At 45.4% G+C, this 18,192-nt stretch overlaps 2 protein-coding genes across 2 annotated transcripts in view; one reads left to right on the plus strand and one right to left on the minus strand.

Annotated features, from left to right (window-relative positions):
• Positions 1–2,922: 2,922 nt before the first annotated feature.
• On the minus strand, positions 2,923–8,934 carry LOC310854007 (neuronal acetylcholine receptor subunit alpha-2-like; the record flags this gene model as incomplete). The annotated part of the gene is made up of 8 exons (XM_083758480.1): positions 8,800–8,934; positions 8,508–8,552; positions 8,250–8,359; positions 6,610–6,829; positions 5,847–6,162; positions 4,242–4,422; positions 3,303–3,837; positions 2,923–3,048 (listed from the first exon to the last, which is right to left on the minus strand). The coding sequence occupies exons 2-8, from the start codon at positions 8,535–8,537 to the stop codon at positions 2,923–2,925; spliced, it is 1,518 nt and encodes a 505-aa protein (XP_083614606.1). The 5' UTR covers positions 8,538–8,552; positions 8,800–8,934.
• A 2,011-nt stretch (positions 8,935–10,945) lies between these two features.
• Positions 10,946–18,192, plus strand: part of LOC310854008 (bifunctional epoxide hydrolase 2-like) — a gene marked incomplete at its 3' end in the record, with an annotated part of 23,806 nt that continues 16,559 nt past the window's right edge. Inside the window, exons 1-7 of the mRNA XM_083758481.1 lie at positions 10,946–11,101; positions 11,938–12,016; positions 13,087–13,246; positions 13,714–13,904; positions 15,067–15,189; positions 15,532–15,603; positions 16,112–16,207. Of these exons, the coding sequence (XP_083614607.1) occupies positions 10,962–11,101; positions 11,938–12,016; positions 13,087–13,246; positions 13,714–13,904; positions 15,067–15,189; positions 15,532–15,603; positions 16,112–16,207 (861 nt within the window). The 5' untranslated portion in view covers positions 10,946–10,961. The remainder of the gene's footprint in view (positions 11,102–11,937; positions 12,017–13,086; positions 13,247–13,713; positions 13,905–15,066; positions 15,190–15,531; positions 15,604–16,111; positions 16,208–18,192) is intronic.

Below are 18,192 nucleotides of genomic sequence, written 5' to 3' on the forward strand. Positions count from 1 at the left end.
GTGAAGGCTCATTCGAATCCTAATGCGCAGCAAAGAACCGTATTTTACTCCGCCCAAAAAACGGGGGTTTCGCTTCGCTTCCAATCGCACTTGACTACGATTCGGTGCAGGTGTGAATGCAATCCGCAGTAAATAAAGGAAATGAAGCAAACATAATGTGGCGGGTGAGGAGCTGAACACAGTTGGAGACGGAGAAGGCATATTTTACGCAGCGCAAAGATGTCCCATTACTATGGATAGACGTGGTCGAATAAGGAGACTGAAGCCCTGATCGAAATGAGAACGTGTACATTAATCAATTGCTTAAGAAAACACATAAAAACACTGCAGTGTAGCCTATTATAGCCTACAGAATATTCTGTCTGTCTGTCTGTGCGTGCCGTAAACATGGAGTGCTATGGAGTGCTGTCACTGTGTGGGGACTGGGGAGTTATATCAGTGCGCTCATGCAGCGCTGTGCCTCCATGCCCAAAAGAACAGTGTGTGGCGGCTGCGTGCGTAGAGAGAGAGAGAGAGAGAGGGGGGGGTCCCAGACGGCACGACACATGCACGTTATGAGTGTAATTTTATCACCATAGATTTCACTGTGTAGGCTAGTTTATGAATGGAACACATTGATAAAGGTCCCCCCTGCTGCGTTTCCAATTGCTGCGAATGACAGTGTGAAGGCAAACCGCAGCCAATTAAATATGCAAGAACCTCAATTTCCCCGCCCATACGCATCCGAGTCTACCGAAGTATTAGGTGAGAATCTGACCTATGTGGTGGCCAGTCACTGCACACAGTTTCTTTCTCAGAGAGGAGAGAAGAGGAGAGGTGAGGCGAGGGGGGATGGTTGAAGATGTCTGATTAGCTTATTAGTGTGAATGAGAATATCTGCCAGTGGATAAGACATGAAGACAGTATATAGAATCTGACAGAGGCTTGCTATCATGTCTTCTACATTATGATCAAGAGGTAATCAGGTCAAAATAGAACACGTTCCATGAAACCTACAACTGCGTGGACGAGCCAGGGTCAAACGAGGCATTGCCCACGTTCTGTCTCTCTCAATCTTTATCTTTCTAACCACGTGTACATATTCTACAGACACAGGCACACATTCGACCTATAAGCGTTCCAGATTTGTAAAGTGGGACACCATTTTGGTCCGATTGAATTTGAAAACAGCCTATCCAACTTTGTTCAACCTCATTACATTCCAACCACTCTCCTTACATTCTTCTGACATTTTAGGGTTTTAAGTGAAGCCTATTGAGAGGCTTAAAAGTACAAGTGGAAAACAATAATATAATTCCCAGATCGCTATATTGCAAATAACCATTATACGTGTAGTAAAGTAGAGCTGTTGTACTTATACCTCGTAGATGTAGAAGACAATACATAAACACAAAAGGTAGTGTTCCACTTTTTGCGTTGGCAATGTAAACGTGCCAATCAAGCTGTTACTGCAGCAGCCATGTCAAGGTTTTCATTTTTCTGGGTTATGTCCTTGGCTTTTGGGGACGCTCTAGTGTGTTGTGGGTTTCCAATTATGTGTCTTGGTTGCATCTGTGTTCTGATAATTAAGCTTGTTGGTTACACCTGTTTGTGAGTGAGAGAGGGCAGAAGTCTCATTACATTGAAGGAGAGTGCACTGTAGGCTACAGATCACTGAGAGAGAGAGCTTCAGAGAAAGTAGACCAGAAAGAAGTAAAGTAAACTAGGAGAAGTAAAGTGAACGAAGTAAAGTGAACTATAAAATGTAAAGCAGAAGAAAGTAATCTTAAGTACACAAAATGAAGTAAAGTAAAATAAAGAAAAGAAGAGAAAACAAAAAGGTTTTTCAAGAAAGACTGAAGGTTCCAAGTCGACCCCCCCCCCCCCCATTCATGTGCAAGCAGGCAAAGTGGTCAGTACTGCATTTGTTTGTGATTCTTATTGTGAAGGTTTATGTATTATTATTATTTTATGAATGTAATTGTATGAACGTCCAAGTTAATGTTTTGTATTATTATGAATGTAATTGTATGAACATCCAAGTTAATGTTTTGTGTTTTAAGAACATGGTGTTAATAAACAGCAGTAAAAGAGTCTCGTGCGATGGATGGGTGGCACACAAGCTCTTTGAATTGAAAATTGAATTGAACTGTGGGTGGGAAGGGAATTTTGTCCTTTATGGCTGACCTGTGCTGGTTGGTTGGGGTGTTTAGGAAGGGCAAATGGGGAAGATAGTTTGAACATCTAGTCTGCATGCATCATTACACTATCCCAGTTAAATTCCTGGCTGTCAGGTTCAAAGACACGGCCAACCTCTTAATGTGTAGTGGAGCAGGAATGTGGCTGTCCACTCCATGTGACAATGGAGAGGGCCACTATATTTCCACACTCGCTCCAGAGGGGCCACATTGCATATTACTGTCGTAGCAAAAAAATAGCCGATCTTAGACGCTCAAAACTATATTTGAATTGAAATCCTGAAAAGTAACATCGAAAACCATCGAAAACCAATTACACTCTGGCATTGGGTCCTTTAATCCACATCTTTATTACGTCATCATTGAGAGCTAGTTATACCAGTTATACCCTTACGTCATATGCTGGGACGGTGCATACGCATCGAATATGCTGGGACGGTGCATACACATTGAATATGCTGGGACGGTGCATACACATTGAATATGCTGGGACGGTGCATACACATTGAATATGCTGGGATGGTGCATACGCATCGAATATGCTGGGATGGTGCATACGCATCGAATATGCTGGGATGGTGCATACGCATCGAATATGCTGGGACGGTGCATACGCATCGAATATGCTGGGATGGTGCATACGCATCGAATATCGTCCTGGGCGAAACTAGTACTTGCGCGCTCTGCTTGCGCAAGTAATAATAATAATAATAGTAATTTTGGGAACAGGTTGAAGACCCATGTTCTATATCATTCCAGAGAGCCACGGAGGCAGGAAGAGTCCAACTGTCCCCAGCAGACACACGATGATGAACACCCACAGAAAGATGCGGTCGAACACCATGGCAGCGTACTTCCAGTCCTCCTTTATCTGGATGGGGAGAGAGGAGGCAGGGCACATACGTAAACATTACAGAGCATCTTTACTGAGGTTAAGGTTATGAATAAGGTTTAGGTTTTAAGCATAATTTACTTAGGTTACTTTAGGAATCCCAGGCTGAACCGTTCTGCCTGCTGTACGCCCGGCGCGAGTTTGTAAAAGGGCGACTTTGTTGGAATTCAATCATAGTACCTGATGATCATGTTTTTTTTCCTTTAAAACAAATGAAACCTCTCTGTACTCACAGAGAAGTCTGCATCCTCTGCCCTCAGGTGCTCTGCGATGTAAGTCACACCCTCCATGGCGCGCACCACCGACGGAGATAGAGGCAGCTGGATCATGCCATGTTCTGGAGCGGGGCTGTCGCTGTCCAAACTGAGTTGGCGTGGCCTTTGCCGGAGGAGCTTGTACCCGGCGAGCTGAGGGGAGGGAGGATGAAAAGAGGAAGAGGTACTAGACACCTTCATCCCCTCCCACTCCTCTGCCTCGAGCCCCGAACGGATGGCGTCCACCTCACTGTCCACGTCGGTGTCCACGTAACCGTGGAGATGACAGTAGTAACCGCATCTGTCTGTGGTGGACTCCTGGTAACCGTCACAACCCCAGCCGGCCTCGGACTCCTGGTAAACGTGACAACCCGAGCCGGCCTCGGACTCCTGGTAGCCGCGGGGATCGACGTCGGACTCTTGCATGAGCCAGGTGTTGGTCGTGGAGACGGAGGCGCTGTGGGAGGGGCCCGGAGTCGAGAGGGGGAGGAGCTTTTTGATCAGGCTGCGTTTCCTGGAAGAGTGGGTCGAAGAAGCAGCAGAGGCTCAGCATCAGTTTCCATATCAGTTTAGTTTCTCCTTTTAAACATCACGGTCTTCACCTGTCACCTGCTTGGTTTGTTTTTGCGTTGGGCTTTTTGCAAGGTGCGACACTTTGAGAATGGCTACATGAATATATAACTTTTGAGATGCTCTGCTGAAAAGCCTTGTGATTGCGCCGCAAGCCAATTTCCCAGGGAATGCATTGATCTCTCTCAGTTGGATTGATTTATTATTTTCCCATAAAGTGGATGGTCATACATAATACTACAGTAACTACACTATGTACATTGTCATGTGTCATGTGAAATATGTAAATAATCCAGATTCTCCTCCTCTCCCCCCCCGGGCCGTACTGTATACTGTATAATAACTGACCTGAGGTGTGGCGGCGGCCTCTTCATGCACAGCCACCGGGGCACCACGGACAGGAACACGGCGCGCGCCCAGCGCGGCATGGCGTGAGCCCCCCACGGCGAGCGGTGGTGCACGTTGAGCACGAACACGGTGACCACGATGGACAGCGTGACGAACACCATGGTGAAGAGCAGGTACTCGCCTGCACAAAGTGTTGATTTGGACAGACTTATTTTAGTTTTACCCACGATTTTGCAACCCATTCTTTCACCCAGTGTCAATTATCTAATAATAATAATCCTGGGAGCTACACTTCCTCTGCCAACCTGAGAGGGGGGGGGTGGGGGGGGCAGCGGTCTGACCTCATGCTTCCTTCTATGCATGAGGAGTCCAAGCTGCTTCTTTTCACCTGACAAGGGAGAGTTTCCCCGGCCGGATGTAGTGCGTGAAAGGAACACGTTATTCCTCCAACCAGTTCCTTTCCCCTCCATCAGGGCCAGGGAGAGGTTTACTGATAGTCTTTTGAATGAAACTTCATTTAGTTTTAGTCATAGCTTTATAGTCATCTGAAATGTTGTAGTGTTAGTCTAGTTTTAGTCCATCAAATGATCATAAGATTACTACAGGTGATTTAGTGGACTAAAATGTATTTTGGCGGTGCCTTGATGACCTCATAATGGCTGATTTTACACTTTGTTACATGCTGAAAATAGCCGATCTACAAGCTCACAACGCTTCGCATCGACATTAACAAACTGGATGATCTCTCCTCCACTATAGTCCCTCCCTGACATTTTAGTCTAGTTTTTATTCATTGACAAAATTGTCAATATATTTAGTCTCCGTCATTGTAGATTAGGTTTTATTTTTGAGGGGTGCTAGCCCCTCCTACAGTATATACAGCTTTTATCCCCACACGTCTCAATATTTGCCATTGACAATGAAAGGATAAATAGGTCAAATGTCCGCTAAATCTTGTCCCCACACGTCTCATATTTGCCATTGACAATTCTTGAGGGAGTTCCAGGGGGTCCCCAGCTAAATGATAGTTTGGAACCAAATGGACCCTTATGGGTCTGTAACTCTTGAGTATACAAATGGAACCAAATGGACCTTAACGGGTCCATTTGGTTCCATTTGTACACTCTCAGAGTTAACCCATTCTGACCGGGCACCCATTTTGGTGTTGGCATCATGTTATGCTTTAGCTATTGAAAAATAGCAGATCTACAAGCTCATATCGCGCCACCGAGTGGCGCGATACGAGCTTGTAGGTCTGCTATTTTTGAAAAATCGAAGAGCGACTGACATTTCTAGAATCTGATCTCAGGTCAGAATGGGTTAATCAGACCAGTGTGTGTCCGGCGGAAACCTCGTATGAATCTGATCTCAGGTCAGAATGGGTTAAATTAACATTTATTTTACAATATAAATTGTAGCTCCCAGAGATATAATTGAATGGGGGTCCGTAGACTAATATGCATGTCAAACTGGGGGTCCTTGAAATGAAACAGGGTTGAGAATCACTGCTAGAGCCGTAAAGATCCTCTCTTATGGGGGTCTCTCTGCCATATCTTCAATTTGGGAGGTCCTTGACCTGAAGACGTTTGGATATAAAATACTCGCCGATGAGCGGGATGACCAGCGAGGTGGACGGGATGATCTCGGTGATGAGCAGCAGGAACACGGTGAGCGCCAGCAGCACGGAGATGCACAGCGTGATCTTCTCGCCGCAGTCGGACGGCAGGTAGAAGACCAGCACGGTGAGGAAGGAGATGAGCAGGCAGGGGATGAGCAGGTTGACCGTGTAGAAGAGAGGCAGCCGGCGGATCACCAGGCAGTAGGTGATGTCCGGGTAGATCTCGCGGCAGCAGTCGTACTTCTTGTTGGTGTAGGTGCCCACCGCGTCCAGGATGGTCCACTCGCCGCTCTCCCAGTAGTTCTGGTAGAGAAGAGAGAGAGAGAGAGAGAGAGAGAGAAAGTATAGCCTCGGAGACCACAGGCATTTTGTTTTCCAAAAGGAAACTCCGTGTGGGGGTCCCCGGAGGTTCCAGAACCCACAGGAACGTGCCCAGGGTGCCGGCCCCGGTTCCGCCGAGAAATTACAGAGAAATGACAGAGTTACCGTGTGGGGGTCCCCAGGGGGTCCCTCTACTGTACTGTACTGTACTGTCACACCCAAAATCATCATATACAGTTAATGTGTGTGTTAGGCTGCACAACAGTGACACTTGGTGTTGAAAACCAACCAAAAGCAATTTTCAGGCTGCGTGCGTGTGTGCGTGTGAGCGTGCGTGCGGGTGTCAGTGTCCTTTCTGATAAAAAAGGTACATGCTTTCTTTGCCCCTGCAGAGCAGAGAAGCAACACCTCAAGGTGTTCTTCATATACCTTCAGATCCACGGTCGTCTCGATGGGCTCCAGGTCGATCTTGGCGCGGTCGTACGTCCAGGAGCCGAACTTCATCTTGCAGCTCTGGTGGTCGAAGGGGAAGAAGGTGACGTCGATGGAGCAGGACGACTTGTAGATGGCCGGAGGGACCCAGCGCACGCGGCCCGTATGGAAGACCTGCGCCTTGGTCTGATGGGTGATGGCGAAGGCTCCGTCCGCACTGGGGAGGGAACGACACAGAGTATGTATGTGTGTGTGTGTGTGTGCAGGGTTGTATAAAGAGTGGCGTGCACAGATAGCCTTTTGGCAATTTTGCTCTTAAAAAAAAGTTATTTTTGTTCCTTAATGTGTGTGGACCATGCAGTGACATTGATCAAATCTTGATAAAAAAACGCTTCTACTATATTATTTAGGCCCCCACAATCTAAAGATATGTTTCTATGTCAGTGGTTCTTCGATTTAAGAAAAATAGCAGACCTACAAGCTCGTAGCGCGCCACTCGGTGGCGCGCTATGAGCTTGTAGATCTGCTATTTTTCAATAGCTAAAATGTGCTGCACAAGGTGCCCTTTTTTCACTTGAGCACCTGCCCCTCTAAATGTCTGTGCACGCCACTGGCAGGGTTGTATATAGACACAGAGTATGTATGTGTGTGTGCAGGGTTGTATATAGACACAGAGTATGTATGTGTGTGTGTAGGGTTGTATTAAGACACAGAGTATGTATGTGTGTGTGCAGGGTTGTATTAAGACACAGAGTATGTATGTGTGTGTGCAGGGTTGTATATAGACACAGAGTATGTATGTGTGTGTGCAGGGTTGTATATAGACACAGAGTATGTATGTGTGTGTGCAGGGTTTTATAAAGACACAGAGTATGTATGTGTGTGTGCAGGGTTGTATATAGACACAGAGTATGTACAGTATGTGTGTGTGCAGGGTTGTATTAAGACACAGAGTATGTATGTGTGTGTGCAGGGTTGTATTAAGACACAGAGTATGTATGTGTGTGTGCAGGGTTGTATTAAGACACAGAGTATGTATGTGTGTGTGCAGGGTTGTATTAAGACACAGAGTATGTATGTGTGTGTGTAGGGTTGTATTAAGACACAGAGTATGTATGTGTGTGTAGGGTCAACAAATAAAAACTGAACCAAAATGTTAGGAAGGGACTAGTGGACAAGAGATCCAGCATAAGTCATGCAACCGAGTCACACTCGGTCGCATGCTGAAAATAGCTGATCTACAAGCTCCCACCTATCATGAAGAACTATCCAATCTGGACTGGAGGGGCACAAAGTCCAATCTGGGGGGGCAATGCGCCCCCAATGCCCCCCTGTAGAGACGCCACTGACAGTACCTCTGCAATATGTTGCTTCGGTTTATGAGGACTCTATTATGGATGAAGTAGATGTGGCGCTCAAAGGGAACCTCAGGGCCCCTGGGGGACCCAAATGGACCCTTATATCGTTCTGTAAATGGATCGTATGCTCTCAGAGTTACGAGGGTCCTTGATATTAAAGAGTTTGAGAACCATTGAAGAAGATAACTTGTAATCTTTGGGCGTGTGCACGACAAATATGTTCAGCTGTATACACTGTAGAACATTAGAGTGCATGCATGGCGTGCATGAAGTGTGTACTTGTTGTACAGCACGATGTCAGGCACCCAGATGAGTTTAGAAGGAACCCTGATGGACGTTACGTTCTCGTAGTCTGACGGACGCCATCGCAGCTTATAGTCTGTCCATTCCTGTTATGTCACAAGTTAGCGCACGCACGCACGGCGCGCGCGCACACACACACACACACACACACACACACACACACACACACACACCACAAAATGTGTTACATTCCATCGCAGTGTTATGTTATGACTTTGCTGTCTGTCTCCTCACCTGTTTCACCCAGACATTAGTGATCATCATTTGGTTCTTCTCATCCTGTGAAGAGACAAGAGCGTCACAGAAAGGCTAGTTTCTCATCTTGTGTCCTGTATGACCCATCTCCTCTCCTCAACCTGTTAACCCATCTCCTCTCCTCTCCCTGTTAACCCATCTCCTCTCCTCTCCCTGTTAACCCATCTCCTCTCCTCTCCTCTCCCTGTTAACCCATCTCCTCTCCTCTCCCTGTTAACCCATCTCCTCTCCTCTCCCTGTTTGCCTGTATATAGTGTGTATACATTCTCACCACGTCTATAAGTTGTGCGATAGAGAGTCCAAATCGGATGACGACCACGTCAGTGACGTTGCGAGCGGGACGAGACCACTTGTTGTAGCCCCTGAACAGTTTGTTAAAGAGCCGGTCCTCAGCCTGGGCTTGGGTCCAGTCCTCACTCAGCACTGGGGGGGGGGGGGGGGGGGGGGGGGGGGGGAGGGGGAGAGAGAGAGAGAGAGAGAGAGAGACAAAGGCAGCGAGTCAGAGACAGAGTATACTCTGATGGTTTCAGCGCTTTCTTAAGTGTGTGTGTGTGTGTGTGTGTGTGTGTGTGTACGTGCGTAACACAAGAAATATTAAATACTAACGGGTTAAAATGTTGAACACGGATGATTGGGCGTCGACGCTGAAGTGATCCCATCACAAGATGGTCTCTATAGTATTAAATATAACATTATATATTAAAAATACATTAGCATCGCTATTGAGGAAACACACATTCATTACCTCTAATTAGGCTAATTGAGTCATTTCCTTAATTGACGTGTTAGTTTTTTGTTTTTTAGGGAAATAAATGCATATTTGATTGTTAAACCATGTGACTTTATAGTAGGTTTATTCTTCCAAATTTGGATATCTTTCATTTTCTACGTCTATGTCTTGGAAAATCAATAGGCTACATTCAATATGCTATATTGTAGCTTACTGAACTTATATTTAGAATAATTACTTTCAATGACAATATGATTTAGGAAACAGAGAAAATGTTCTATTACAAATATATTATATCACTCTGTTGAAATTATTGAGGTCGTAATTACTTTACTATAAATCACCGTATATGCAATATTGACATCATCGTTAAAATAATGAAACAATACAGTACATTTGGCAGTCTCAACTATAGCTACATTAATATAATCTGCATGTAGAAGTAGATGTTTTAACATATTATATTATCACACTCACCAGAGTTGATTAGGATCCATGAATAAACCCAAACCGTAGTCCTATAACAGGGCAACACAACATCTAATTTCTGTTTCATCTCCATTAACAACAACCCTATGAACTCCTCCCTCCTCTCGCTCTGTTTAATGACAACCTCAAAATGTGACCAACTATCTCCAGTTATAGTACCTCTCTCTCTCTCTCTCTCTCTCTCTCTCTCTCTCCAACCCTCTCTCTCTCTCTCTCTCTCTCTCTCTCTCTCTCTCTCTCTCTCTCTCTCTCTCTCTCTCTCTCCAACCCTCTCTCTCTCTCTCTCTCTCTCTCTCTCTCTCTCTCTCTCTCCAACCCTCTCTCTCTCTCTCTCTCTCTCTCTCTCTCCAACCCTCTCTCTCTCCTACCCTCTCTCTCTCATGAGTCACATCTCTCTCTCTCTCTCTCTCTCTCGCATCTCTCTCTATCCCTTCCTCGCTTTTCATTATGGTAGACCCACCCGTTGTCATTGGGTATAGAGCGTCGCAGTCCCTCCCCCTTTCAGAACGAGTGGCCCAGGAAATGAATCCCAATGCATTTTTCTCATAGGCATTTCAAAACGTATTTATTTATAGACGCATTAAGCGTCGTACGAAGCCAACTCTTGTCGTGACAAATCATGACAACAAACACAATTATTCGGGCCAAACAAATAATTAGAAAGTAGAAAAAAAACAGCAGGTTTTTCTTCTTTGTAAATTATTTGTTTGGTCCAAAATAAAAGCGACCTCGCCCCAAAAGGGCGAGAAGCACGCATCCGCCTGGGTGACGGCATGCAGACTGCTGGGCGAGTGCTGGCTGTTTTTTCATTTTAGGTTTAAAAGTAACATTGTTTTTTTTGGGGTTTTTTAAAGTGAAAAACGAATTATATTTTAGTACCCGAACCCGTAGAGAAGGTGGACCTGGATTGGCCATGTCCTCATGAATGTCATATGTCATAGGCTCTGACCTCTATAGTCATTGTGCAGTTTAGTTCAGTTACAGTTTGACTTGGCTGAGATGAAGACGGTTTGTCAATCACTTGTGGTCCTTCTGTGTTTGCTAATATTGTGTGCAAATGCCCAAAGGTATACAAGTCAAAGTGTGTTTTGTGTTATGTGCGTGTGCGCGCACACACGCGCGTCCTAAGGGGAAAACTAACTGGTCTTTTTTGTCCAGGACAACATACGGACGGTCACTCGGGCAGAGACAGTTGTGTTCCGCTCGTAATAAGAATGCAGAAACCGACTAAAATCTCTCATCCCGGCAATGCCGAAATGCGGAAAGCGGTTTTATTTAATCTATGGGGAGTCGTGCTGGATTCCCGACCCGATGACGTTTTCCACAAGTTTGAGGAGACCCATAAACTTCCACGGTAGGAAAAACGGTCCTCCATGTCTGAGTGAGCAACATCAGCCAGCGATGGGATTAGTATTTGATTTGTCATGTAGAATAAAATATAGATCTGTGTGTAGGACTATTTTACTTTGGAATGAATTGTGCAATCTGCAATGTAGCCTAAATGTGATCAAAGTTCAACGCTGATCATTTCTAGGAGAGCTGTCGGTGAGTGCAGGGATGCTGATGCTTGTTTCAGTGTTGTTGTCATAGTAAATAATGTGTAGATCTGTACTGTCTGTAGGCTACTATGGCACTACTCTACTGAAGTTATAGATCTACACACATTTGCTGAAAATATAAATACTTGCAATTTCCTTGCTTGCGGAGTTAGTTCATTCAGACATACTCGAGGGAGTTCATGCCGTGCTCAAGGCGCATACTATACTCAAGGGGTTAATATGCTGCATTACTAAGTGGGCGTATAATTGTGTGCAAGTCCCACATGTCATTCGCCGATGTGGCAGTCAGCTGACCAATTGGGCGGGCTACTTAAGCTCACTAGACTGCATGCTCTTCCTGCCTTCCTCTGCATATGGTTCCTGGTTGTATGTGATGTTTGCTCCCACCACCACCCCAGCACCACCGGTGGGCTCTGCTATTTATTCTCCCCATGGGGCGTTTTATTGTATATCTATCTCCCTGCTCTTAATGTTTTATGTTGGTGCTTAATCGTGCCGAGCAGGGAGAAAATGCAGCAGAGCCGAACGCCAAGTCAAATATCATATGCACACTCATTACTCACTCTGTAATAAATATTGGTAAATCTATTCGTGAGTTGTCTGACTGAGCTCATTTCATGTACTTTTCCAGTGGTTTTCTGTCCCAAATCACCTCCAGAGAGTCCAGCGCTATGACCAAAGCAGAACGAGGAGAGCTGTCCCTGGTTCAGGTGCCAATAACCTTTTTACATTCACTCCAAACCAATATCAACAGTTTATTGTCTCCCCCTCCCCCTCTCTCTCTCTCTCTCTCTCTCTCTTGTTGAATCCATTTGATGATGATGATTGGACATATTGATATTACTCAATCGACTGATGTCACGGTGCCATGGTCGTGTTGTCATCAGAAATGTATTACCGCTGTGTCTGTGTGTGTGACGTGACGTCCTCCTCCTGTTAACATATCAAATTGTGTCTAAATGAACGGATAGTTGAACAATGCATTGTGTCTAACATACTGTACATACATGTCAACCACTGAAAAAAATACTCCTTTTCATGCAGCCTTCTTTCATGTCTGCACTGGCACAAAGCTGCTATACTTTCATCACTTTTTCAGCCAATAGTCCAATTGTCCAATTATCTGGAACTAGAAATAGCTTACTCAGAGCAAAAGCAAACAACCCCCTGACCTGTTCCACAGCATAGATGTTTGTTCTCCTCAGTGGCGGTTTAGGGTGTTCCACGACCCCTGACCTGTTCCACAGCATAGATGTTTGTTCTCCTCAGTGGCGGTTAGTGTGTTCCATGGCCCCTGAGGCGAGATGGACAGCCCAGGCCTCCCACCCCTCCCTTGTCAACCAAATCAATCAAATCTACAAGCTCATTGTAGATTGGTTACTTTCGCAGGATGTTTGCTCCATAATAGACAGTAAAGGGTTAATTTGGTTAAGAGCTGCAATTTGTTAGAACATTGACTAGTAAATGCTAATTACCACCCTGCCAAGACCCCCTAGCTGCCACCCCATGGAAAACTTGCCCGATCCGATCAGTCACTGCAAAAAGCAGCATGACACACAGCTTCTAAATGTGTGGGCAGTTTCCTGGCCTCCACGTCAGTGAGACCTTTTTGTTCCTGCATGACTTTGTGTGTGTGTGTGTGTGTGTGTGTGTGTGTGTGTGTGTGTGTGTGTGTGTGTGTGTGTGTGTGTGTGTGTGTGTGTGTGTGTGTGTGTGTGTGTGTGTGTGTGTGTGTGTGTGTGTGTGTGTGTGTGTGTGTGTGTGTGTGTGTGTGCTATAGATGATCCCAGAGTTTGAGGCAGAGTGTAGGGCAGCAGCTCAGACCCAGGGTGTGTGTCTTCCCGGGGACTTTTCCGTCACCGTCCTGCTGGATCAGTTCAGAGAGACAAAACACCTCCACCTGTCTGTCCTACGGACCGCTGCGGTCCTACATCAACACGGTACGCACACACACACACAAGATGTCTAATATATGCATGTTTAAACACCTACTACACTAATCCTGGTACTACACTAAGGAACTGGTTGGAATAACGTTCCACTTCCGCGCTACGTCCAACCAGGGAAACTGGTTGGACGTAATTAGCGTTACTACTGTGTTCACAGGCTTCTGTGTGCAGCCTAGAGGGCATCTGAGCATGTGCAACGTACAGAATACCTCTTACACCATGTGTCCTTTGGGAAACTGGGCCATTGTCCTTCTAATGAGTGAGCTGGGCCTGTGTTTTTAACCTCCCCTCGCCGCGCGCATGTCACCAGAACCAGGGATGTGTGTTTTCAGTGAATCTAACATGGTTCAAATGGAACATTTAGAATGGGTTTACATTAACGGGCATCTGATCAATTATATTGTGCTTTGCTGCTTCGTGGCTCATATACTGATATAGGCTAACCTCTCTACCCAAAGGTTTAGTGACAGCTGTGCTAGCCAATCAGTGGGTAGACGACAGTGCGTCTGGAGATAGCGGATCCCGGCTCCTCGCTCTGCTTGGCGGCCATTTTGATCTGGTCCTCCAGTCCTGTCGCTCAGGTCACAGGGTCCCCGAGCCTGCCATGTTCACTTCAGCTCTGCAGCGCCTGAGAGTCACCCCACAACAGGTAGGAAGCGCACTCAGAGGAGTCAGATGAGTGAATGCTCATGTAAGTTGTGATTGTTTGACATGTATATGCAAGCTTTATTTGATGCACTGTCTATTTATGTTACATCTGTAGACACACTGTTGTCATTTATGTTATTTTACAGCACTGGTTTATCTACTTTGTAAATACTCAAATTGTTTGATGAGCACATGGTGCAATTGTGCTACGCTCCTCCGCCCATAGGCCTCAGGCCTGCATGCCTTGTTAATGCTATGCAGTAGTACTAGCTGTATGATGCTATACCTGCTTACTTTATGATGCTATGACCCACTGTGTTATGTATCTTTATACTGACTTATACTGTGTTTTATACATTATACTGAGGCATTATGTTCTTTTTGTGCTTGTATTGCAGAAGCTATATTACATTCTGACTTCTGTGAACAATATAAAGCAATCCTCAACTGTGACCTTGCTTCCGTGTGACTCTTTGACCGGAGCCCATCAGTAGATGAAGAGACTGGCCAGTCTACTTAGAGACTGGTCAGTCTACTTAGAGACTGGCCAGTCTACTTAGAGAGACTGGCCAGTCTACTTAGAGACTGGTCAGTCTACTTAGAGAGACTGGCCAGTCTACTTAGAGACTGGTCAGTCTACTTAGAGAGACTATGGTCAGTCTACTTAGAGAGACTGGCCAGTCTACTTAGAGACTGGTCAGTCTACTTAGAGAGACTATGGTCAGTCTACTTAGAGAGACTGGCCAGTCTACTTAGAGACTGGCCAGTCTACTTAGAGACTGGCCAGTCTACTTAGAGAGACTGGCCAGTCTACTTAGAGAGACTGGCCAGTCTACTTAGAGAGACTGGCCAGTCTACTTAGAGAGACTGGCCAGTCTACTTAGAGAGACTGGCCAGTCTACTTAGAGAGACTATGGTCAGTCTACTTAGAGAGACTGGCCAGTCTACTTAGAGACTGGCCAGTCTACTTAGAGACTGGCCAGTCTACTTAGAGAGACTGGCCAGTCTACTTAGGAGCCCATCAGTAGATGGAGAAACTTGCCAGTCTACTACTTAGCCGAGATAGCTACAATCTCTAATCCAGCCATTTCTCATTTCATCATAACCATTACTTTATGAGATATGTCGTGATTTCAGACAGAAATCTGAACTGTTTGTTTCAGTCTGTGTGGCTGGATATCACTGAGGAAGGCGTGGACGCAGCGAAGGCGGCTGGGATGGCGGCCATCTTGGTGACAGACGTTGCGGACGCTCTCAACAAGTTGTCTGACTTCACCGGTGTGGAGGTATGATGTGAACTGCAGAGTTTGACCCAGAATGCCCAAAATGGCTGATCATCAAATTGCGTTTAGTGGTCGGACCCCCTGCGTGGCCATTGTACTCAATTCATCAACATGACAACAATACATGATTGTATTGTTTCCAGCTGGGAAAGAATGTTGCGTTAATTACTGTGTGTGTGTGTGTGTGTGTGTGTGTGTGTGTGTGTGTGTGTGTGTGTGTGTGTGTGTGTGTGTGTGTGTGTGTGTGTGTGTGTGTGTGTGTGTGTGTGTGTGTGTGTGTGTGTGTGTGTGTGTGTGTGTGTGTGTGTGTGTGTGTGACTGTGTGTGTGTGTGTGTGTGTGTCAGGCTGTGACAGAAAACACTGTTCCACCAATATGCTGTGCTGATGAGTTGTCCCATGGATACGTCACCATAAAGGTAATAACTTAGACCAGTGGTTAGTTCATTAGTTAATACAGAATCAAAATCAGTTTAAGTATAATTGTGAGGTACACTTGACTTGAGTATTTCCATTTTTAAGTTAATAGTTAGTTACTTTGCAGATTATTGTAATAATAATAATAATAATAATCATAAAACTGCTTTACAGAGCAATGGAGAAAAAAGAAAAGAAAAGCAAGGCAAGGCATAAACATTAAAAAACAAGAGCAGTAATGCAATATACAGTGAGGACATGAATAACAAAAATGTTTGTTACCAAACATACAATTCTCTTGTACTTATTATGAAAGGTCTGGTGACGTCATTTGTTTAGTTTGTTTTATGACCTCATTTGCACCAAAAATTGCACCTGAGCTTTGAACATTCAGCAGATTTTCTGTGGTTTGAATAAATAGCCTCAAAAAGTGGTCCACAGGCAAACTGATTTGCCTGTGAAAAAGAAGAGAAAGTGATGCAATGTACAGTTTTTCTGTGTGTGCTCCAGGCTGGTGTGAGGACCCACTATGTGGAGGTGGGCACTGGACCACCTGTTGTGATGTGCCACGGCTTCCCTGAGAGCTGGTACTCCTGGAGGTACCAGGTAAGGGCATGCACACACGCACACACGTCAAATGCTTTATTTTAATAGTGACTCATACGAATAGACTATGGCCCTCATTTATCAACCGTGCGTACGCCAAAATATGGGCGCACGCCGAAATTACCGACATTTTCGGCATTTAACATTTCCGGCAAAGCTTGAAATTGAACTTGAGTAGGACAAATAGTCACGTCTGGTCGCGAGCTGGCGTACGCTGTTTTTCTGTTTTACACAAGCGGAGCAGCCTTGTCTGAACTGCTGAGAGGCTGTCACAGGCATCAAAACATATATGTATTCACCCCTAAAATGTTTATATAAAAGGTATGTATAATGTATATGGGCTACATGTAAAAAATAAATAAATAAAAATGTTAAGGAATACATGTGTCATATGAAATTAGTAGGAGATAAAATCGCGCAATTAAAAACAATGTTGCAAGAGATGCTTAAGCCATTTAAACAGTGTTTTGCATGAGCGCATACATGCGAGGATTTGGGCTGTCTGTGCTGAAATATTTCCATGACGGGACGTTGGAGAGTATAGTGCAGCAGCTGCTGCAGCTCAGCTGCGGAGAGTCCCAACGTGCAGGTATAGCCTACTGTAGCCTAATCTACAGCATGAAGGCCGATGTCTTTCTTACGGTATGTGCAATATAATAAACCCGACGCGTCGCTCGAATGCCAAATGTACCGTGCCAGGCTCCCAGCGCAAGTGGGAACTGCATCGGAGATATAGGTATATTACCCAGCCAGCCCATGCACCAGCCACATGAGGCTATGGTTTTGGCTGCATATAACAGTGACTAACGACTGCGAGGCAATCTAAATAGACTGGCGAACGTCGGAACGTGCATGGTCAGTTGGTCACGGACGGACCACTGTGATAGAGAGAGAGAGAGAGACAGACAGACAGACAGACAGGACAGGAGGAGCACCTGCAAAACAGCAACGTGTGTGTGCCTATTTGTTATTTAATTATGGTTCACAGGTTCAGGTTTTCGTTCACTAATATATCTTGTTGTATATTGAATTAAAAATACTTTAATAATTTAATATACAACTAACAACACACAGTTAAAGTTGCAAATAGCGATATGTGCGTGCGTGCGTGCGGGGGGTGAGGGGGAAGCGAAGCGAGAGGAGAAACAGACAGCTTTATTTAATGTGTCATGTAGGTGCGTGCGTGCATGACAGCAAGGCAAGCGAGGTGAGAGGGAAACAGACAGGGACCCTGCATGAATTAAATAAAGTTGTAACTTTATTTAGTTGTCTGTTTCTCCCCTCGCTTCGCTTCCCTTGCTGCCCGCCTCACGCACGCTTTATTTAATTCATGCAGGTGTTCGTTCTTTATTTGTTTAACAACACACCAGTTAGTTGGGCTTGCAAGTTGCGTGTGCGTGCTGTGCGTGTGTATGAGAGAGGGGGGTGAGGCAAGCAGCAAGGCACGGGAGAAACCTATTTTTTCATGTAACCATGGTTTCAGGAAACGTATTGCCGTTGTTCATGTCGCAAAAACGAGGGCGAGGCTTGATTTCTTAGGGCGTGCCAGATCAAATTCAGCCGTGACATTTATTAACGTGAGAACAAAATTAAGGAAGGATCAGCTGTTTGCGATCACTTTATAAATGCCGTGGCGACGTGGGTGTACTACGAAACCTGCACTCGAATCTGTGGCAGATTTTACACTCGATTGATAAATGAGGGCCTATATGACAACCGGGAATAGCCTGGTGACCATCCGAGAGATGGTTGACGGCCGGAATGTAGACGGCACATAGACTGATCGAGGGTAGCTATACTGAGACGTAAGTCGGGACTTGATCACCATGGCTGGGTCACCAGAGTGAGGGGTATGATGTTGTGAGACCCGAAACCCCAATGACCTTGGGATACATCACTGAGGGTACGTCCCAGGTGCATCCATGCAATGTTTTTTAGTTCCTAATCCTGTGCCTGTTTCAAAACTATTTTTGACATGCAACCTC

Source organism: Protomyctophum parallelum (genome assembly GCF_964188405.1).
Source record: "Protomyctophum parallelum genome assembly, chromosome: 23".
Classification (NCBI taxonomy): domain Eukaryota; kingdom Metazoa; phylum Chordata; class Actinopteri; order Myctophiformes; family Myctophidae; genus Protomyctophum; species Protomyctophum parallelum.